This window comes from Crinia signifera, chromosome 12, assembly GCF_055691185.1.
Source record: "Crinia signifera chromosome 12, ASM5569118v1, whole genome shotgun sequence".
NCBI lineage: Eukaryota > Metazoa > Chordata > Amphibia > Anura > Myobatrachidae > Crinia > Crinia signifera.
In genome coordinates this window covers 97,501-121,991 of record NC_139228.1, presented here as the reverse complement: position 1 = coordinate 121,991, position 24,491 = coordinate 97,501, and the positions used below count along the sequence as shown (strand labels likewise).

Genomic DNA, 24,491 nt, shown 5'->3' with positions numbered 1-24,491 from the left:
AGGTTGTGCACCTGCTGCCCCTCACTGGTAATCAGTGTCGCATCACTGATCACCTTTTTTTTTTTTTTTTTTGAGGGTGCTGTGGGGTCTTTTTTTAATTTTTTTTTTTTTTACACACACTGTGATTTTGTGGGTGTCCTGTGGCCACTGTGCGCTGATCAGTGACGTACATCACTGATCAGCTTTTTCGGCACAGGGTTGATCTATTTTTTTTTTTTTGATCAAATTCCTGTTGCCTTTGAGCGCTGTTCAGTGACAGACGTTACTGACCAACATCTGTGCTCAATTTTTGGCGCAGGACCTTTTTTTTTTTTTTTTTTTAACCCCTTCAATTTTTTTTTTTTTTTATTGGGATCAAATTCCTGTATAAAGTATTTTTTTTTTCTGCACTACATACACACTACACACTACATACCCCCCGTGTTGAAATAAAGTTTGTACCCCCCCTACACTATACACGTGTTGAAACATTACACTTACAGAAACACAAAAATAAAAATGGCATCCCAAATATCATCCCAAATGTCATCCCAGTCATCCAGAAGAATGTATTCAGCGGAGGAGGCATATGCCATGCTTGCCTCTGACTCTGACTCTGACACAGCCAGTGATGCAAGCGGGGAATTTGAAGGATTCGCCTTAAGCTCCTCTTCCTCCTCTGCTGATGAGGGACCCCCTCAAAGACGCCCCCGTAGAGCAGCTGAGACCCCCCCCCCCAAATGATTGATCCCGTATGGACCCCACCACCAGACAATTTTGAGCCCCAGGTTCCTGAGTTTTTGGCCATCCCAGGAATCCAATTTGATTCAGCAGGTCTCAGAGAAATTGACTTTTTCAAATTATTTTTCTCTGATGATTTTATAAATTTAATGGTGGACCAAACTAATTTATATGCCCAGCAGTTTATTGCTCAAAACCCCACGTCATCATTTGCTAGGTGGACCCCTGTAGATGCAGTAGAGATGATGACGTTTTGGGGTCTGGTGTTACATATGGGCATAGTAAAAAAGCCAGAAATTAGGCAATATTGGAGTACAGATGTTCTGTACAGCACCCCATTTTACCGTATGGCCATGACTCGGGCTCGTTTTGAGATAATCCTTAAATTTTTACATTACACCGATAATACACTGTGCCCACCCAGAGATGATCCCACCTTTGACCGGCTATTCAAAGTCAGGCCGGTCATTGATCACTTCAGTGCCAAATTTGAAGAGATGTACATCCCTGAAAAATTTATTTGTATTGACGAGTCCCTTATACATTTTAAAGGAAGGGTTAAATTCTGCCAGTACCTTCCCAGTAAGAGGGCAAGGTATGGCATAAAAATGTATAAGCTGTGTGAAAGCACCTCAGGGTACACCCACAGGTTTAGGGTATATGAAGGGAAGGATTCAAGAATTGAACCGCCAGAATGCCCCCCCTCCCTCGTAGGTGTTAGTGGAAAAATTGTCTGGTATTTAGTGCACCCCTTCCTGGATAAAGGTTATCACCTCTATGTGGATAACTTTTACACTAGCTTCCCCCTGTTTAAGGCCCTTGGTTCAAGAGGTACAGCAGCTTGCGGTACTGTGCGTAAGAACCAAAGAGGCCTCCCAAAAACGCACATTGCCCAAGTAATGAGAAGGGGTGAAAGCAGGGGAATATGCACCGAAAATATGTTGTTGGTCAAATATAAGGACAAGAGGGATGTCCTTATACTGACAACAATTCATGAAGACAGTACCACCTCCATCCCTGTACGAGGTACCAGTACCCACACCTCAAAACCTAATTGTATCCTAGATTACAATAGGTACATGGGCGGAGTGGATCTTTCAGATCAGGTACTGAAGCCGTACAGTGCCCTGCGGAAAACAAAAATCTGGTACAAGAAGCTGGCCGTGTATATCATCCAGATGGCACTGTATAACGCTTACGTGCTATTCCGTTCTACCAGCCAGAGGGGGACATTTATGCACTTTCAAGAGGAAGTCATAAAGGGCCTAATATTTGGGAACCAGCAGGCAGAGGGCCCCAGTACTTCTAGTACTGGCCCCCGTTTTGTACCAGGGCAGCATTTTCCTAACGAAATCCCCTCCACTGCAAGAAAGGGCAGGACACAAAAAAGGTGCAAAGTTTGCTATAAAAAGGGAATAAGAAAGGAAACTATTTTCCACTGTGAAACTTGCCCCGACAAACCCGGCCTATGTATAAAGGAGTGTTTTAAAATATACCACACATCTATGGATTATTAGGTTCATCATTTCACCGTGCTTCGGGGGTCTTGCTAATGCCACATAGCACCCACCATTCATTCCACCAGAATCTGAGCTGCAAAATCCAAAAATCACTCCTTCCCTTCTGAGTCCTGCCACTTTTTGGTCACACATGAGGCATTGCCGTACTCGGGAGAAATTGGGGCACAGATTTTGGGGTGCTTTTTCTCCTTCATACCTTCTGAAAATGAAAAATTTTGAGCCAGAACTGCATTTTTGTGTAAAAAATGTAATTTTTCATTTGCACAGCCCAGTTGTATCAAAATTGGTGAAACCCCTGGGGGTTTGAAATGTACACTATACCCCTAGATGAATTCCCTGAGGGGTGTAGTTTGCAAAATGGGGTCACTTGTGGGGGGGTTCCACTGTATTGGTGCTTGGGGGGTCTTGCTAATGCGACATAGCACCCACCAACATTCCACCAGAATCTGAGCTGCAAAATCCAAAAATCACTCCTTCCCTTCTGAGTCCTGCCATGCACCCAAATGGTATTTTTTGGTCACATGTGAAGCATTGCCGTACTCGGGAGAAATTGGGGCACAGATTTTGGGGTGCTTTTTCTCCTTCATTCCTTGTGAAAATGAAAAATTTTGAGCCAGAACTGCATTTTTGTGTAAAAAATTTAATTTTTAATTTTCACTGCCCAGTTGTACCACAATTGGTGAAACCCCTGGGGGTTTGAAATGTACACTATACCCCTAGATGAATTTTCTAAGGGGTGTAGTTTGCAAAATGGGGTCACTTGTGGGGGGGTTCCTAAATTTTAGCATCTTATGGTGCCTAGAAACCTACATGGTGCCTAAAAAATAATCTCATAAAAAGGAGGCTCCAAAATCAAGTAGGTGCTCCTTCTATTATGAAGCCTGTGGTTTGGTCAACGTGCACACTAGGGCCACATATAGGATATTTATGAAAACAAAAGAATTGGGGTAATCAATTTTTAGTCACATTTCTCTAGTAAAATCTACTGTGTTCCTTAGAAAAATGTATTAAAATTGCAAATCTGCAAAAAAAAATGAAATTTTGAAATTTCACCTACACATTGTTTTAATTCCTGTGAAACACCTAAAGGGTTAACAAACTTCCAAAATGCTGTTTTGAATACTGTGAGGGGTGCAGTTTTTGAAATGGCATCATTTATGGGGGTGTCTCACATACAAGTCCCTCAAAGTCACATCAGAACTGAACTGGTCCCTAAAAAAATCAGTGTTTGAAATTTTCTTGAAAATTTGAGAATTTGCTATTCATATTGTAAGCCTCCTAGTGTCCAAAAAAATTAAAAGGAAGTTGAAATAATGATGGAAACATAAAGTAGACATATGGTCTATGTTAGTTATTAACTATTTTGAGTGGTATGATTATTTGTCTCACAAGCAGAAAATTTAACATTTTGCAAATTGCTAAATTTTCCATTTTTTTACGACATTTTGGTATTTTTCACAAAAAAACACAGACTGTATCGACCCAAATTTACCACTAATTTGAAGTACAATGTGTCACGAGAAAACAATCTCAAAATCACTGGGATAAGTAAAAGCAAAAAAAAGTTATCCCCACTTAAGTGATACATGTCAGATTTGAAAAAAAGGGCTCTGTCAGGAAGGCAAAAACTGGCTGTGTCAGGAAGGGGTTAATTAAACCTCCGTTGTAGTATAGTAGGGTATTTTATGTTAAGTGTGTATTATTACCATTGCTACTATTGTTGGGAGGTATGGATGTGTGAGTATACCAATAGTAGCTATACTGGGATATTATTATTAGTGACAACGGTGACATGGGGAAGCTACAGTAGATATTACATTATTGTGATATAATAATATGCCATAGTAATAATATACCATAATACATATTCATGTAAGGGATTATTATTATATTATATGGCAGTATTTAATATCATCATCATATTGGTAGGGTATTGTATAGTGATATTATAAAGAAATATGATACTATGTACCTGACAATATTTCTCCTGACATTTTGTTGTTCCCCTTTATAGTTCCTCCATTACCTACATTGAACCCCGGCCCATCGCTGGTAGAAGGAGTGGGCCGGACCCTGGCTGCTTCTTGCACTGCAGAGGGCAACCCCATTCCTACTTTGACCTGGGAGACTGAGGTCAGCGGGACAAACACTTCAAACACATTTACTCATTCCCGATCTGCCTCTGTGACCAGCGACTTTTACGTAGTACCAACACGCACCATGAATGAACAGCCGCTGACCTGTGTAATCTCACATCCAGGGTTCCAGCAGGAGAAGAAAATCACGCATGTGCTTGCAGTAAAATGTAAGTAACTAAAAGAACAGCAGTGTTGTTACTTGCCTGCCACAGGCAACGTAGTTGGGTTACCTGTCACAGGTAATAGTGCGGTGTTGTCCCTTCCCTGTCACAGGTAATAGTGCTGTGTTGTCCCTCCCCTGTCACAGATAATCGTGCTGTGTTGTCCCTCCCCTGTCACAGGTAATAGTGCTGTGGGTACTCTTTACCTAGAAGGGCGCCAGCGATTGAAATCGCGGTGATCGGGGGTAAAAATCGCGGTCATCGCGGGCATCGCGGGTAAATCGGGATGCCCGCGATCACCGCGATTTTCCCATAGGGAACAATGTTAAAACGGCAGATTGACCGCGATTTTACTGTTAAATGCCTCAATGGACCCGATTTGGGGCCAAATAGGCCAAATTAACCCTGAAATGTCCCCCCAAATTTTTAACGCCACCCCACGATCCACGGCAACCCGAAGCGTGGCGAGCGCAGCGAGCCCGCGAGGGGCGGCGGTACGCGTCCTCCGACCTTTTCATGCCCTACTATCCACTAGGGCGTGGTGTGAGAATATAATAGTGTGGCGAGCGCAGCGAGCCACCGAGCCCAAAGCGTGGCGAGCGCAGCGAGCCCCGCGAGGGGACGCGGATACCTTCACAGGTAGACGCGTCCCCTCGCGGGCTTCACAGGTGTCTGCCTCGCCACGGACACCTGTGAAGCCCGCGAGGGGACGCGCATAACTGTGAAGGTATCCGCGTCCCCTCGCGGGGCTCGCTGCGCTCGCCACGCTTTGGGCTCGGTGGCTCGCTGCGCTCGCCACACTATTATATTCTCACACCACGCCCTAGTGGATAGTAGGGCATGAAAAGGTCGGAGGACGCGTACCGCCGCCCCTCGCGGGCTCGCTGCGCTCGCCACGCTTCGGGTTGGCGTGGATCGTGGGGTGGCGTTAAAAATTTGGGGGCACATTTAAGGGTTAATGGGCTCTGTGGCCCATTTAACATTGATTCCTATGGCCAAATCGGGTGGATTGAGCCATTTAACAGTAAAATCGGGTCCATCGCGCCTTTTAACATTGATTCCTATGGGAAATCGGGAGCATCGCGTCGCGGCCATCGCGGGTACATTTATGGCCGGCCGCGACGCGACCGACACGATTTCCATGTTTAACATTGGTTTCAATGGGAAATCGCGGGCATCGCGTCGGTCGCGTCGCGGCCATACATAAATGTACCCGCGATGCCCGCGACGGGCGCCCTTCTAGGTAAAGAGTACCGTGCTGTGTTGTCCCTTCCCTGTCACAGGTAATAGTGCTGTGTTGTCCCTTACCTGTCACAGGTAATAGTGCTGTGTTGTCCCTTACCTGTCACAGGTAATAGTGCTGTGTTGTCCCTCACCTGTCACAGGTAATAGTGCTGTGTTGTCCCTTCCCTGTCACAGGTAATAGTGCTGTGTTGTCCCTCCCCTGTCACAGGTAATAGTGCTGTGTTGTCCCTCCCCTGTCACAGGTAATAGTGCTGTGTTGTCCCTTACCTGTCACAGGTAATAGTGCTGTGTTGTCCCTTACCTGTCACAGGTAATAGTGCTGTGTTGTCCCTTACCTGTCACAGGTAATAGTGCTGTGTTGTCCCTTACCTGTCACAGGTAATAGTGCTGTGTTGTCCCTTACCTGTCACAGGTAATAGTGCTGTGTTGTTCCTTACCTGTCACAGGTAATAGTGCGGTGTTGTCCCTTCCCTGTCACAGGTAATAGTGCGGTGTTGTCCCTTCCCTGTCACAGGTAATAGTGCGGTGTTGTCCCTTCCCTGTCACAGGTAATAGTGCGGTGTTGTCCCTTCCCTGTCACAGGTAATAGGGCTGTGTTGTCCCTTACCTGTCACAGGTAATAGGGCTGTGTTGTCCCTTACCTGTCACAGGTAATAGGGCTGTGTTGTCCCTTACCGGTCACAGGTAATAGTGCTGTGTTGTCCCTTACCGGTCACAGGTAATAGTGCTGTGTTGTCCCTTACCGGTCACAGGTAATAGTGCTGTGTTGTCCCTTACCGGTCACAGGTAATAGTGCTGTGTTGTCCCTTACCTGTCACAGGTAATAGTGCTGTGTTGTCCCTTACCTGTCACAGGTAATAGTGCTGTGTTGTCCCTTACCTGTCACAGGTAATAGTGCTGTGTTGTCCCTTACGGGCCACAGGTAATAGTGCTGTGTTGTCCTTTACCTATCACAGGTAATAGTGCTGTGTTGTCCGTTACCTATCACAGGTAATAGTGCTGTGTTGTCCCTTACCTGTCACAGGTAATAGTGGTGTGTTGTCCCTTACCTGTCACAGGTAATAGTGGTGTGTTGTCCCTTACCTGTCACAGGTAATAGTGGTGTGTTGTCCCTTACCTGTCACAGGTAATAGGGGTGTGTTGTCCCTTACTTGTCACAGGTAATAGTGCTGTGTTGTCCCTTACCTGTCACAGGTAATAGTGGTGTGTAGTCATTTACCTGTCACAGGTAATAGTGGTGTGTAGTCATTTACCTGTCACAGGTAATAGGGGTGTGTTGTCCCTTACCTGTCACAGGTAATAGTGCTGTGTTTTCCCTTACCTGTCACAGGTAATAGTGCTGTGTTGTCCCTTACCTGTCACAGGTAGGGTTATGTTGTTACTGGTTTTCATTTGCCTAATATCTGGTCTCCTTCACAGATTTGGGGGACGTATCTATACAAGGACATGAGGACTGGTTTGTTGGCAAAGAGTCTGCTGCTCTTACCTGTCTTTGTGATGGGAATCCAACCCCGTTATACAAATGGTTCAAGTAAGGCTGTATATATATATTATATTACCATAACCTGTGAGGTCATTGCATAATCTCATATAACTTGGGTCCTTTACATATTCAATCTGTAGAATTGACAATATATATGTGTTATTTCCTCCCATAGACAAATGGGTTACATAAGGGAATTATTGCCCAGTATGAGCAGAGAGAACACAGCAGAAATGCTCCCCATATCGGTGTAATACGTGTTGTGCCCGGTGCAGAGCGGGGCGTGGCCTATGTTCCGCACACGCAGAGTCCTGCACATCATGGCTGACGTCATGTCCCTGCACAGTAGGCAAGATGTAGCTTCTAGTATAGGGCAGGTACCAGAATAACATGACATGGGGGGGGGGGGGGGGGGTATACACATTAGCACACCCACCACAATATGGGCACCTGTGTATTTATCTAAGTCCTGCCTCCTCCAGCATAGACCCAGGCCCCAATGCTGATCTGCCTACTGCTGGTGAGACATTCGAGCCTATTGCTGCAGTGAGAGGTGGCACCAATCATATACTTATATGGGAGCCCAGCTTTATGCCCCAAGCAAAGCAGTGACAGCTTTCAGGTTCCCAGTCAGGTCAGGACAAATCCCAGCTCGCTGACAACCCAGTAACTTTGTGGGAAAACATAAACCTTGAGATTCCAGCCAGACCAGTTGCTGATGTCACCTGTCCCTATGAGCTTGTGCAGTAACCCCTCCCCCATACACCTGGAGAACAGAAGCTGGTCAGCAGGGTTGGTGCTAGGGGGTTCGGCGCCCTCCTGCAAACTATAAATTTGCGCCCACCCAAACTTTACAAAGGGACAGCACACACCAAAAGAAAAACGTGTGATCTCACAAGCAAGGGGAATGGCCACACAATAGTACTCCCACTCCAAATTACACCACATAGTAGCACAATTTTGGTGCCATGAGTTAAAAAAAGAGAGAGTTTGCGCTGTAAGCGCACGCAAAAATGTAGGAGCGTGGCTTCATGAGAAAGCGGTGTGGTCACATAAAAGTATCAATTACACCGTTATCCCCACAACACATTATGCTTCACACCTCAATGCCCATTACACATTATACAACACACAGTAATGCCCATTACACATTATGCCAAACACCCTAATTCCCCTTACAAAATATGCCATGCACCATAATGCCCATATGATATTGACACACATAATGCCCCGAGAACTTCTGCATATGCCCACATTTGAAGGGCTGCTTATTCATAACGCCCACACAAGTTGCCAAAAGTAGTTGCTCTGCTTATTCATAGTGCTCACACCAGTTGCGTATAAGGGTACAGCGATGTAGAGTCACAAAGGTATATAGAGGTATCTGTGTATAAGGGTACAGCGATGTAGAGTCACAAAGGTATATAGAGGTATCTGTGTATAAGGGTGCAGTGGTGTATAGTAATATATAGGTATATAGAGGTATCTGTGTATAAGGGTGCAGTGGTGTATAGTAATATATAGGTATATAGAGGTATCTGTGTATAAGGGTGCAGTGGTGTATAGTAATATATAGGTATATAGAGGTATCTGTGTATAAGGGTACAGCGATGTAGAGTCATAAAGGTATATAGAGGTATCTGTGTATAAGGGTGCAGTGGTGTATAGTAATATATAGGTATATAGAGGTATCTGTGCATAAGGGTACAGTGGTGTATAGTAATATATAGGTATATAGAGGAATCTGTGTATAAGGGTGCAGTGGTATATAGTAATATATAGGTATATAGAGGTATATGTGTATAAGGGTACACTAATGCATAGTCACATATAGGTATATAGAGGTATCTGTGTATAAGGGTACAGCGATGTAGAGTCACATAAAGGTATATAGAGGTATCTGTGTATAAGGGTACAGCGATGTAGAGTCACAAAGGTATATAGAGGTATCTGTGTATAAGGGTGCAGTGGTTTATAGTAATATATAGTGGTATCTGTGTATAAGGGTGCAGTGGTGTATAGTAATATATAGGTATATAGAGGTATCTGTGTATAAGGGTGCAGTGGTGTATAGTGTGAAGATACGGGGTTCTTCAATCACTCAGACACCGAGCAGATGAAACCAAAATATGGTTTATTTTTATCACAGCACACACATGTAGATGAAGACAGGAAAAAGAGGCAAATGTAGCATAAAAACATCCGGGTAGCAAAGTCCTTGTAGCATCACAGTCCAAAGCACAAAACTATCACTTATTCCACACAGCAGTGATAGCAGATAAGTCCACACGATACCTAGACAGAGCACAACCTCTTAGTCCAGGACAGTCCATAAAAATCTCTCTCCTGGCTTGTGTGCAAGTCATTTTAAAAACTTCTAAATTCCCACGGTGTACAAACCAAAAGTGGGCTTGCAGTGGATCTTGATTGGTGGATTCAAGAGTCAGGTATCACCCCCTCCCAGCTACTGCTGCTGCCCCCCCCTGCTGGGTCAGGCCCCAGAAAGTCTGGAAGGGGCCAGAGATATGCAGAGCAGTGTCAACACAAGATACAAAACACAGTCTGATTACATTATGTCCTGATTACCCCCTGTGAACATTTCCTGTTGATAGCAGGGGAATTGGATCACCCCCTGTGAAGACTGTCCCTCAGCTACCACCCTCCTGTGATAGCAGGAACAAAAGTATGGTAATTGGACATAACCTTTTGGTGAATTCTTTCCTGGGTATTTCCTGTCAGACCATATTTGGGCAAGAGCGATCTGATCTGGAAATACACACAGATTTGGGGGATAGAAACATCTATGGAGAATAAGAGGGTACAGACGGACTAAAATAGTACATTAATTACTACACCTAATAAAATATCATAATTACAGTCTTACGGTCAGTTTGATAACCTCACATATAGTAATATATAGGTATATAGAGGTATCTGTGTATAAGGGTACAGTGATGTATAGTCACATATAGGTATATAGAGGTATCTGTGTATAAGGGTGCAGTGGTGTATAGTAATATATAGATATATAGAGGAATCTGTGTATAAGGGTGCAGTGGTGTATAGTAATATATAGGTTTATAGAGGAATCTGTGTATAAGGGTGCAGTGGTATATAGTAATATATAGGTATATAGAGGTATATGTGTATAAGGGTACACTAATGCATAGTCACATATAGGTATATAGAGGTGTCTGTGTATAAAGGTACAGTGATGTATAAACGTATAGTAGTGTATAGAGGTATCTGTGTATAAGGGTACAGTAATATATCTGTGTATAGGGATGTATAGTGGTGTATCTGTGTATGAGGGTACAGTGATATCTCAGTGTATAGTGATGTATAAGTGTATAGAGATGTATAAAGATGGATACACACCTTAGGATTTACCTGTCCAATCTATCTGGTGGGGAACCAAAATCTGGCAATGTAATTGAGCAAATGACAATTAACCATTTGCACCCAAATGCTGGTAAATGGACAAGATATTGGTTAATTTGAACAGATTTGAACGGCCATTTTCCTTTTTCCAGAGTTCAGGATCAAATGGCTAGATTGGCTTCCATCAGATAGATTGGACAGATACATCTTTAGGTTTGTACCAAGCATAAGTGTATAGGGATAAGGAGAGTTATGGTAGACCTACCTACAGTAAGTTAACTCTTTCTTCGAGGTCCATGGGACCCACAGGGATAACATCGGGGTTGTAGGTGGATGCAGAGGACCGGGCACCAATCAGATAAGCTCTTGGGACTCGCAGGATACCCAATAAATATTAATGACCTTTTAAAAATGCAGTTATGTCAGTGTTGTTATTTGACTTGATAAGCTAGGTTATAGACTGGTGTCAAAGCTTAATCACAAGAAAGTAAAATATGCCTTTATTACCAATAGTATGCTTGTAAGCTGTATACTGCAAGAATCAATAGATAGATGGAAACCAGGGGGTGACATTTAATAGACATTCAGAAAGTGAGAGATTTGGTTTGAAAGCGGCAATCATTTACTCTGCAACACCAGTGTGATTTTAAATGATTGCCACTTAAAAAAATTAAAAAAAATGGAGATTTCTTACCAAATCTCTCACTTTTTGATTGTCTCATCCTATTAAATGTCACCAGGGCGGATTGGCCCACTGGGACACTAGGCCATTTACCGGTGGGCCAGTCTAAAACGCTCCTCCATTGGGCCGTTAAACATCCTTCTGACTGGACCATCCTGTGCGCCTAGTGTCCGGATAAAGCCATTGGCCACGCCCCCTCCGCCAGAGGACCTCGGGAGTACATGTCACTCAGTAAAAGGCATAAGACAATATATACAGGGGACAAAACACTGAGGCACCAATGTAGTCACAGGATCTGTAGAAGAAACATTGGCCTCTATTGGCTAGTGATCCAGCCTAGAAATTACATAGATCGAAGCCTCCCATGAATTCGTATCAGTGTGGCCAAAAGCTGCAGCAGGTGCTGATGAGAGCAACTCTGTACCCGCCATTGGGGAATGAGCAATCTACTAGAACAGGAGGGGGGGGGGCTGCTTCCGCTGTGCTGGGTGCACATGAACAGTGGCACCACGATGAGACAACCACATAACAGCAACAGTAATATAATCAAGCACAGATTGACGTGCACCAGCTCCTATGTTATCTCTGTGCTCATCTGCCCATGCATGTGGGCATGATAACAAACGTGTGGCGAATCATCGCATTCTATTAGGACAGCATTGTCCACTGGTGCCTCCGAAAAACCAGTAGCTAAACACTTTCAGGCAATGGGACACCAGATCTCCATGTACCCAAACCAACCAGAGGTGGAGACCGAAATTTACTTCTACGTCAACTTGAGGCCCGCTGGATACACCAACGCAATACGGTTACCCCTCCAGGCTTGTATGAGCTTAACCCACTTAATTGTTGTTTGTCAACCTAACAATTGTTGGCTGTGGGCAGTAGTAATCGATTGATACACCAACTCAACTGCTGTGAACATGAATGGCAAATGAACCAGTGCCTTCCACTGACAGTGTGTAACTGTCAATCTACGTGCGTCTCTGTGATGTCGGCGGCACTTGGAAATAAAACACACACCAGGCTGGGATGCTAACGTTTCGAGGCCCAGCTGCCTCTTTATCAAGGTTGCTGAGCACCTTGATAAAGAGGCCGCCAAGCCTCGAAACGTTGGCATCCCAGCCTGGTGTGTGTTTTAATTTCCGAGTGCTGCTGACACCACAGAGACGTGTGTATATGTATATGTGTATATATATATATATATATATATATATATATATATATATATATATATATATATATATATATATATATATATATATATATATATATATATATATATATATATATATATATATTAGGATTTTGGGTACCTACCGGTAAATCCTTTTCTCGTAGTCCATATGGGATACTGGGCTTCACTACTATGCGGATTGAGACCTCCGCAGGAGAGACAGGCACATAAAAGAACTTTCAGTGTGGGTGCACTGGCTCCTCCCCTCAATCTCCCTCCACTAGTCAGTTAATGCAAAAACTGTGCCGAAGGAGAGCATGTGAGGAGTATGTGATAATGTATTGTGGTGAGATTCATCCAGCACACCCAAACGAACAAAAAACATATAAAAGAGGTGAATCCTAACAACTTAAGAGGACACCTGTAACTAGAACAAATCTATAGTCATATTTATCCTATAGAAAACAAGGCAATATGCCTAACAATAAAGTAGGTCTGACAGCAGAAAAAGCCGCACTGAGGCGGGCTCCCAGTATCCCATATGGACTACGAGAAAAGGATTTACCGGTAGGTACCCAAAATCCTATTTTCTCTACCGTCCAATGGGATACTGGGCTTCACTACTATGGGGAGGTCCCAAAGCTACCAGAACGGGTGGGAACGTGCGGATTCTGCTGTAGAACCGCATTCCCGAACTGGGAATCCTCCCTGGCCAGGGTGTCAAACTTGTAGAACTTCACAAATGTGTGTTGCCCTGACCAAGTTGCGGCCCTGCATAGCTGCATTGCCGACACCCCTCGAGCAGCCGCCCAAGAGGTACCTACAGACCTGGTTGAATAAGCCTTTACTGAAAAAGGAAGCGACAAACCAGCTGATGCATAAGCCTGCTGGATAGTACATCTTATCCACCTGGCAATGGTACGCGTTGAAGCAGGTAAACCCTTCTTCTGCGCATCATAAAGCACAAACAGGCTGTCCGTCTTACGGATCCTAGCTGTGCGCTTGACATACCCCTTAAGGGTGAGGACCACATCCAAGGTATCTGGTATATCTGGGTGTGTCGCGCTAGAAGGAACCACAATAGGTTGGTTTAGGTGGAACCCTGACACCACCTTTGGAAGGAATTGTGGTCTAGTCCTGAGTTCCGCCCTATCGTTGTGGAACACAAGGTAAGGGCTCCGACAAGATAAGGCCCCGAGCTCGGACACCCTCCTGGCCGAAGCTAGAGCCAGCAAAACAACAGTCTTCCAAGTGAGGTGTCGCAGCTCAGACTCTTCCAATGGAACAAACCGGGCTGATTTTAAGAAAGTAAGAACTACTTCCAAATCCCATGGTGCAGTGGGAGGCACAAAGGGGGGCTGAATCCTCAGCACCCCCTGTAAGAAGGTTTGTACTTCCGGCAAGGCCGCAATCTTTTTCTGAAAAAACACAGATAGTGCGGAGATTTGGACCTTTAAGGAACCCAATCTAAGTCCCTTATCCAGGCCAGCCTGAAGGAAACGTAGCAGACTGTTTAATCGAAAACTGGCCGGAGGCAAGTCATTCTTCTCACACCAGGCAATATATCTGCGCCATATTACATGATAATGAGCAGCCGTCACCAGCTTCCTGGCTTTTATCATTGTAGTGACGACAGAGGGATGGAGACCCTTGTGGACTAAGATCTGCCGCTCAACCTCCAGGCCGTTAAACGTAGCCGCTGTAAGTCCTGGAAGACGAACGGGCCCTGGAGGAGCAGGTCTTCTCTTAGGGGCAGACGCCACGGGTCTTCCACTAGCATGGCCTGAATGTCCCCGTACCAGGCCCTTCTTGGCCAGTCTGGTGCCACCAGTATGGCCTCCGTCCCCTGATGCCGGAGCCGCTTTAGCACCCGAGCCAACAATGGGAGAGGTGGGAAGAGGTACACCAATTGGAAATCCCAGGTCCAGGTGAGAGCGTCCACCGCTATCGCCCCTGGGTCTCTGGTCCGTGCACAGTACATTGCTACCTTGTGGTTCAATCGTGAAGCCATCAGGTCGATCTGAGGGAGTCCCCACAGATCCACTATGGCATTGAACACTTGAGTGTGAAGGCCCCACTCTCCCGGGTGAAGATCGTGACGACTCAGGAAGTCCGCCTCCCAATTGTCGACCCCCGGGATAAAAATGGCAGACAGGGCCTGGACATTCTGTTCCGCCCAGGACAGAATTTTTGACGCTTCTCTCATGCAAGGCATGCTCTTGGTACCACCCTGCCGATTTATATAGGCCACAGTGGTGGCATTGTCCGACTGGACCTGGATCGCCTTTCCCTGTAACAATGGAGCTGCCTGTAACAGGGCATAGTAGACCGCCCTCAACTCCAGCTTGTTGATATGAAGGCCTGACTCCAGTGGAGACCATCGACCCTGTAGGCGGACTCCCTGTGTCACAGCTCCCCAGCCCCTCAGGCTGGCGTCCGTGGTTACCAGAATCCAGTCCTGGATCTGGAACCGTCTGCCTGCCAACAAATTGGATGAATCTAGCCACCACTGTAGCGAGATCCTGGTTCTTGTTGCAAGGCCAATCCTTCTGCGCATCTGCAGGGGGGAGCCGGACCATTTTGTCAGAACATCCAATTGAAAAGTCCTGGAATGGAAGCGGCCAAATTGTATTGCAAAGATGGATCTGTACCAGAGGTGACTGTAGGACCTCCCTGACCAGCTGTTGTATTGCAGTGACCTTTTCCATCGGCAGAAAGACTTTTTGTTCTGATGTATCCAGGATCATGCCCAAGAAAACCATCCTCTGGGATGGAACCAGCGATGATTTGGGCATGTTTAGGATCCACCCGTGGTCTCTTAGAACCTGTATGGACAGATTGAGAGCACTGCTTAAAGCCTCCGCCGACCCTGCTTTTATTAGCAGGTCGTCCAGGTATGGCACTACATTCACCCTTCGGAGCCTGAGTAGTGACATCATTTCCGCCATTACCTTTGTGAAAACCCGCGGGGCTGTCGACAGGCCGAAAGGTAACGCCCGGAATTGGTAATGGTCGTTCCCCAAGGCAAACCTGAGATAGATTTGGTGTGGGGGCCAGATAGGAATGTGTAGATAGGCGTCTTTGACGTCTATAGAGGCCAGGAACTCCCCTCTTTCTAGGCTGGCGATCACAGAGCGCAAGGACTCCATCCTGAACTTGAACACGCACAGGAAGGGGTTCAATGACTTTAGATTCAGGATGGGTCTTACTGAGCCGTCTGGCTTCGGTACCAGGAATAAGTTGGAATAATATCCCTGGCCCTGCTCCGTGTCTGGCACCGGTACAATTACCTGAGACTGAAGCAGCCTGGTAATGGCCCCCTGAAGGAGCACCTGATCTTCCTGGGATGCTGGAAGTGCCGACCTGAAGTATCGTCTGGGAGGGGGTTTGTCGAATTCCAGCTTGTAACCTAGAGAAATGAGACCTCTGGCCCAGGTATCCAGACCCGAGGCGTCCCACACATGGCTGAAATGCAACAATCGCGCTCCCACCGCGAGAGAGTCTCGTGGCGGGAAAACCCCGTCATGCTGCAGGCTTAGAGGAAGTCGCGGCATTTGGACGGTCCTGGGTGTTGGAGGTGTTAGGCTTCCTAAACTTGCCTCTCGTGCCCCTGCTGGCATTGGAGGCGCCCCTAGCCTTGGGGCGAAACCTGTTCCCACGAAAGGACTGCTGGGAAGCACCTGTGAAGGTACGCTTTGCAACCGTGGGGGCTGATGGAAGGAAGGTAGATTTTCCTGCCGTGGCTTTGGAAATCCAACCGTCTAATTCACTGCCAAACAGCCATTCTCCTGTAAAGGGAATACCCTCCACACTCTTCTTTGAGTCTACATCTGCAGACCACTGCCGCAGCCACAAGGCCCGTCTGGCTGAAACCGCCATGGCTGAATTGCGCGCGTTAATTGCGCCCAATTCCTTTTGTGCCTCGCACAGGATTTTTGCGGTATCCTGAATGTGACGCAGGCTGTCCCCTATCTGGGCCACAGTCATGTCACCCAACAACCCTTCCTGAATCTGGGTTGACCAGGTATGAATAGCCTTGGCCATCCAGCAGCTGGCTAAAACTGGACGCTGGGATGCCCCACTAGCCGTATATATGGACTTGAGGGTAGCTTCCAGCCTTCTGTCCGCCCCGTCCTTAAGGGTGGATACCCCTGGGACTGGTAACAACACCTTCTTAGAGAGGCGGGAAACAGGAGTCCACTACCGGTGGCTCCTCCCATTTCTTTCTGCCCAAAGGTTCAAAAGGATATGCATTTGTGAACCTTTTTGAAAGAGTAAACCTCTTATCGGGGTTTTGCCATGCAGCCCTGAAAGCAGTCTCTAACTCTGCCTGCTCAGGGAAGTACACTGGCTGTTTCTTCTGAGTCATGAAGAAAGGATCTCCTTCTGTGGATGCCTCTACTGGGAGATCTAAAACATCCCTAATGGCCCTGATAAGGGGCTCGGGACCATGCACTGCCGCCTCAGGAGCTGGTTCCTGCAGACCCTGCTCCTCACCCTCCTCCAATATGTCCTCATCGTCCTCATCTGTGTCAGGATCCATAGCAGTAGCCTGCCTCTTTTGAGGTTGTGCGGGAGGAGGAGGTACATTTTGGGTATGAAGAATATCCACCCTGGCAGCTAACATGGACAATTCCCTCTGAACCCTCTGCGTTTGCTGAGTGTTAGTGGAAAGCTGTGAAGCCACAGAATCCAACAAGGTCTTTATGTTGGAGGCCCACGCAGGCTCCTGCTCGTCTGCCTGCGATTGCCCCGCAAGCTGTGGGGGAACCCCACTGATCTGGGTGTCAGCACTACTGGGCTGTGGTGACATACAAGCCTCACAAGTAACCTGGGACTGTGACTTGGGCACAAACTTGGTGCTACACACCATACAAGTGAACTTTTTCACCATGATGAGATAGTACTACAATGTCTGTAGTAACAAACACAACCCCCACGCAGTCACACGTGCACACACTGCTGGATGTGTTTCCTCTGAGTGAAAACAGACTATGTGCTTGCTTTATGCTGTGTCTGTAACTAAACAGTGGGGAAAAAACAGAGCAATTGGGGAGCCAAGTGCACCCTTAACCTGAACTCACAGATCTGGGTGAGCTGGTAACGCTAAACACAGTGATATAAACAACACAGTGTCTGACTAAGCTAGATAGCGCAGCAGCGCTAAATCGCTATAAAAACCTGCTGTCTCTGCCGTGCTGCAAGTACCCGGATCCACCACGCCAGTGAGGAGCCCTGTAATGGAGTCTGGCAGCGTGTGAAGAAGCAGGAAGTGACAGCGCGCGCCCAGCAGAGCTTGGTCCCGCTCTGAGAGAAGCCCCGCCCCCTTACACGGAGCTGGCGCTTACATATAATTATACTGACATTATTAAAGGTGTAAAATATATATATATCATACATTATACCCTGAGGGGTGTCCCTGGTGGTCCAGCGGCAGCACCCCTATGCCAGTTATCAGACGCGGTGTTCACGCGGTCCCTGCTGGAGAGCCGCCATTACTAGCCGTCGTCTTGCCGCACCAGAAATGGCTGCGGGGACCCCTTGTGGGACCCCCAGCCTGTACTCACCACCGATGTCTTCAGACCTGTCAGGGGTGTGCGGCGGCTAGGGGACTTGCTCGCTACAGCGCAATGCTGTGCGGTGACAAGTCCCACGCAGGACTGGATTGTCCTGTAGCAGGGTCAGCTCTGCACCTGAAGAGGTCGGGGACTGACCCTTCCCCTGACACCCACGAAGCAGGACAGCTGTGTGGTCACCACAGCGCCCCAAAATAACAAACTTGAAAATAAATGTGGAAAAAAACTCTGGAGCATCCAGAAGCACTGCCTCTCCTGAGGCACATTTTTCAAAACTGACTAGTGGAGGGAGATTGAGGGGAGGAGCCAGTGCACCCACACTGAAAGTTCTTTTATGTGCCTGTCTCTCCTGCGGAGGTCTCAATCCCCATAGTAGTGAAGCCCAGTATCCCATTGGACGGTAGAGAAATATATATATATATATATATACCAGTCTGGTGACGAAACGTGTTGGGGCGTGGCCACTGTGACGCTGAACGGAGTTCCCACAGAGCGGGCTGGTGAAAGGACTGAGGAGAAGCCTGGGCACGAGACGACATTGCCGGCGGTGCCTGAGGGTCGTGAGTCCACTATATACAGTACAGCCGTGTTGCCTGTGGGAAACTTTTTTATGAAATCATGTGGTAGTTCAGTCCACAGCGGACGAATTATTTGGTACGGGCATTATACCCCGTTATTTTATGACTACTAAGTCTGCTGTTTTTTAAAGATTAAAACGGTAATACACCATAGGCGCCCCCTTTGTCTTCCTCTCTTTCCAGAATATATATATATATATATATATATATATATATATATATATATATATATATATATATACATACATACATACATACATACATACATACACACACACACACTTACATACATACACACACACACACACACACACACACACACACACACACACACATACATACGCACACACAGGAGAATGCAGTACAGTAAATCAGCACAAGCAGTCACGCACATACAGTAGAAACAATAGTACAATACATAGTTACCTCCCCTCCTGCATTCTGCAGGAGACTCCCTGGCATAGCAGCAATCTCCCTCTCACCCTCATTAGTCTAGCAATCTCCCTCATGTCACCTAGCCCACATGTACAGATACATTTACATTGAATCATCAGCACCATTTCCTAGCACTTTACCAAGTATATTATCTCTTACTAACTGCTTTGGGGCTCATCTACATTTGGATATAAGTCATTTTACAAGATTCCTCTCAGATGTAGCAGTACACACCCACGCTTCTAGGTGCCACGTTCACAATCCCTCTATATATGCAACTAGTCACGCCCTTTGGGTGGAGCATGACACGCCCCCTCAATGGGGCGCTGTGCAAAATTGTACTACCAACTATAATCTCCCTGAAACTAGTTTTTAAAGGTAGGCAAGTATGGTATAATATAAAAAAAGATACAGACTACTGTAAATGGCACTGTCAGCTACACCATGAGCCAGAGGCAGGACAGTGAGTGCTGTAAAGGGTGCCGGACAGCTCCCCGACAGTCATTACTCCGACATCGGAATCCCGACTGACGTGGGGGTCTACGACCCCCATAGAGGGAGAATAAAATAGATGGCGAGCATACCTTGCCACCGTGTCCGCAGCATGGCAAGCACAGCGTGGCGAGCCCGCAAGGGGCTTCATTGCGCTCCCCCCGCTGCGCAGTCGGAATTCCGACGTCTGAGTAATGACTGTCGGTGAAATATACCACACCCTGCTGTAAAAACCTGTCAGCAGGAGACGTTCTTACAGGGGAGACAACGCCCAGTGTTCCAATCGCCACCACAGCGATGTGACGATGGCTGCCAGTGCCACATGGGTGCATGCGTATTTGTACTGTGCTTGTGTATATACTGTATGTATATGGCAGTAACTGTAGTTCTGCAGATAACCATTTCCTGACTTTATCTTACTCTCGCCGCAGGGTTAATGCCTCTCTCCCGAAAGATGTAAAGTTTGAGGGGAACAGACTGCTATTTGGGGTTCCCCTTGGTCCGGATGACGCGGGGGTGTACTCCTGCCAGGCAGTGAATGACGTCAGCAGTAGACAAGCCAGCATCAGCGTATCCATTGCAGGTAGGACGGCGTAATATTTGATTCCTATTATATATTCACCAATCATTTACAGTATGAGGGGGGGGGGGGGGGGCTGCTTTTCGGTCATGATAGTAAAGACATCACAACATATGTTATCATAGGGTCTTGAGATTAGAGGAATTAGTACTATATTTAAAAAAAGAGAAAATAGAAAGGAGAATGGATCCAGGTAATTATAGAGCAGCAAATCTTATATCGGAGGTGGGGAAATTACAGGGAAAATACAAAGGGTTTATATTCAGGGATATTTACTGCATAATAAGTTACCCAGCGGTATATAGGGGTAATAGGACACAGAAGTTATACACAGCGGTATATAGGGGTAATAGTACACAGACGTTATACACAGCAGTATATAGGGGTAATAGGACACAGACGTTATACACAGCGGTATATAGGGGTAATAGGACACAGACGTTATACACAGCGGTACATAGGGGTAATAGGACACAGACGTTATACACAGTGGTACATAGGGGTAATAGGACACAGACGTTATACACAGCGGTACATAGGGGTAATAGGACACAGACGTTATACACAGCGGTGTATAGGGGTAATAGGACACAGATGTTATACACAGCGGTACATAGGGGTAATAGGACACAGACGTTATACACAGCGGTACATAGGGGTAATAGGACACAGACGTTATACACAACGGTATATAGGGAGTAATAGGACACAGACGTTATACACAGCGGTACATAGGGAGTAATAGGACACAGACGTTATACACAGCGGTACATAGGGGTAATAGGACACAGACGTTATACACAGCGGTATATAGGGAGTAATAGGACACAGACGTTATACACAGAGGTACATAGGGGTAATAGGACACAGACGTTATACACAGCGGTATATAGGGGTAATAGGACACAGACGTTATACACAGCAGTATATAGGGGTAATAGGACACAGAAGTTATACACAGCGGTATATAGGGGTAATAGGACACAGAAGTTATACACAGCGGTATATAGGGGTAATAGTACACAGACGTTATACACAGCGGTGTATAGGGGTAATAGGACACAGACGTTATACCCAGCGGTGTATAGGGAGTAATAGGACACAGACGTTATACACAGCGGTATATAGGGGAAATAGGACACAGGCGTTATACACAGCGGTATATAGGGGAAGTAGGACACAGACGTTATACACAGCGGTATATAGGGGAAATAGGACACAGATGTTATACACAGCGGTATATAGGGGAAATAGGACACAGATGTTATACACAGCGGTATATAGGGAGTAATAGGACACAGACGTTATATACAGCGGTATATAGGGGTAATAGGACACAGACATTATACACAGCGGTATATAGGGGTAATAGGAGACAGACGTTATACACAGCGGTATATAGGGAGTAATAGGACACAGACGTTATACACAGCGGTATATAGGGGAAATAGGACACAGACGTTATACCCAGCGGTATATAGGGGAAATAGGACACAGACGTTATACACAGCGGTATATAGGGGTAATAGGACACAGACGTTATACCCAGCGGTATATAGGGGAAATAGGACACAGACGTTATACACAGCGGTATATAGGGGTAATAGGACACAGTCATTATACACAGCGGTGTATAGGGGTAATAGGACACAGACGTTATACAGGGGCAGATGTATTAATCTTTAACAAGAGATAAATCCAAGGGAGATAAGGAGAGATAAACTTCCAGCCAATCAGCTCCTTACTGACTTTTTTCAAACACAGCCTGTAACATGGCAGTTAGCAGCTGATTGGCTGGACGTTTATCTCTCCTTATCACCCTGGGATTTATCTCTTGTTAAAGCTTAATACATCTGCCCCACACAGCGGTATATAGGGGTAATAGGACACAGACGTTATACACAGTGGTACATAGGGGTAATAGGACACAGACGTTATACACAGCGGTATATAGGGGTAATAGGACACAGACGTTATACACAGCGGTACATAGGGGTAATAGGACACAGACGTTATACACAGCGGTACATAGGGGTAATAGGACACAGACGTTATACACAGCGGTATATAGGGGTAATAGGACACAGACGTTATTCACAGCGGTATATAGGGAGTAATAGGACACAGATGTTATACACAGATGTATATAGGGGTATAGGGGTAATAGGACACAGATGTTATACACAGCGGTGTATAGGGGTAATAGGACACAGACGTTATACACAGCGGTATATAGGGGTAATAGGACACAGACGTTATACACAGTGGTATATAGGGGTAATAGGACACACGTTATACACAGTGGTACATAGGGGTAATAGGACACAGACGTTATACACAGTGGTACATAGGGGTAATAGGACACAGACGTTATACACAACGGTATATAGGGGTAATAGGACACAGACGTTATACACAGTGTACATAGGGGTAATAGGACACAGACGTTATACACAGTGTACATAGGGGTAATAGGACACAGACGTTATATACAGCGGTATATAGGGGTAATAGGACACAGACGTTATACACAGCGGTATATAGGGGTAATAGGACACAGACGTTATACACAGCGGTACATAGGGGTAATAGGACACAGACGTTATACACAGCGGTACATAGGGGTAATAGGACACAGATGTTATACACAGATGTATATAGGGGTATAGGGGTAATAGGACACAGATGTTATACACAGCGGTGTATAGGGAGTAATAGGACACAGACGTTATACACAGTGGTATATAGGGGTAATTGGACACACGTTATACACAGTGGTACATAGGGGTAATAGGACACAGACGTTATACACAGTGGTACATAGGGGTAATAGGACACAGACGTTATACACAACGGTATATAGGGGTAATAGGACACAGACGTTATACACAACGGTATATAGGGGTAATAGGACACAGACGTTATACACAGTGTACATAGGGGTAATAGGACACAGACGTTATACACAGTGTACATAGGGGTAATAGGACACAGACGTTATATACAGCGGTATATAGGGGTAATAGGACACAGACGTTATACACAGCGGTACATAGGGGTAATAGGACACAGACGTTATACACAGTGGTACATAGGGGTAATAGGACACAGACGTTATACACAGTGGTACATAGGGGTAATAGGACACAGACGTTATACACAGTGGTACATAGGGAGTAATAGGACACAGACGTTATACACAGCGGTGTATAGGGAGTAATAGTACACAGACGTTATACACAGCGGTACATAGGGGTAATAGGACACAGACGTTATACACAGCGGTATATAGGGGTAATAGGACACAGACGTTATACACAGCGGTATATAGGGGTAATAGGACACAGACGTTATACACAGCGGTATATAGGGGTAATAGGACACAGACGTTATACACAGCGGTATATAGGGGTAATAGGACACAGACGTTATACACAGCGGTATATAGGGGTAATAGGACACAGACGTTATACACAGCGGTATATAGGGGTAATAGGACACAGACGTTATACACAGCGGTACATAGGGGTAATAGGACACAGACGTTATACACAGCGGTATATAGGGAGTAATAGGACACACGTTATACACAGTGGTACATAGGGGTAATAGGACACAGACGTTATACACAGCGGTATATAGGAGTAATAGGACACAGACGTTATACACAGTGGTACATAGGGGTAATAGGACACAGACGTTATACACAGCGGTATATAGGACCACCAATCTGTATACTAAGAATACAATGTATGTCGCCCCCGGCCAGTTCTCCGCCTCCCCTGGAGACTCTGCGCTTCCAGACGTTTCCTGCATGTCTGTGCCCGGCTCACAATCGTCCCTTTAGCTGGGCACAGCCTCTCGCCTCAGCTGCAGTTTCCTCTACTGTTTTTCTGGAGGATATGGATGGCCATCGGTCATCAATGAATGAAAATCATTGATGGTTTGTGGCTGATGTCGAATACTTTTGCCATCGATGGTGGAGAACCAGATGGTTTCCCTCCACCGCTGGCACAGCAAACCAATGTTTTTCTTTTTTTTCAAAGTGCTGAGGCACTGAACATAGCTCTGCCCCCTGATACCCACTATGGCCCGCTCCCCGTGTTTAATTGGCCCACAGGCCAATCAGTCAAACACAATGAATGATCGATAGGTAAAAATAATCGATGGTCATCCATTGCATAGATTACCACTATCGAGAGACAGGATGCGGCCACGAGTGGGAATGGATGGTGGATAACAGCGACACCTGGTGGCCACTGCCCGTACTGCAACACGTGTCACACATGATTATCTGACACCCGTTCAGGGGCGAGTCAGCAA

The 24,491-nt window shown here is 46.0% G+C and overlaps 2 protein-coding genes across 3 annotated transcripts in view; one reads left to right on the top strand and one right to left on the bottom strand.

Moving 5' to 3' along the window:
• NECTIN4 (nectin cell adhesion molecule 4) overlaps window positions 1-24,491 on the top strand; it is a 96,612-nt gene that overhangs the window by 10,380 nt on the left and 61,741 nt on the right. Inside the window, exons 3-5 of the mRNA XM_083167188.1 lie at window positions 4,255-4,545; window positions 7,204-7,315; window positions 20,020-20,171. Of these exons, the coding sequence (XP_083023314.1) occupies window positions 4,255-4,545; window positions 7,204-7,315; window positions 20,020-20,171 (555 nt within the window). The remainder of the gene's footprint in view (window positions 1-4,254; window positions 4,546-7,203; window positions 7,316-20,019; window positions 20,172-24,491) is intronic.
• LOC146049953 (V-type proton ATPase catalytic subunit A-like) overlaps window positions 1-24,491 on the bottom strand; it is a 269,656-nt gene that overhangs the window by 240,188 nt on the left and 4,977 nt on the right. The window lies entirely within an intron of this gene.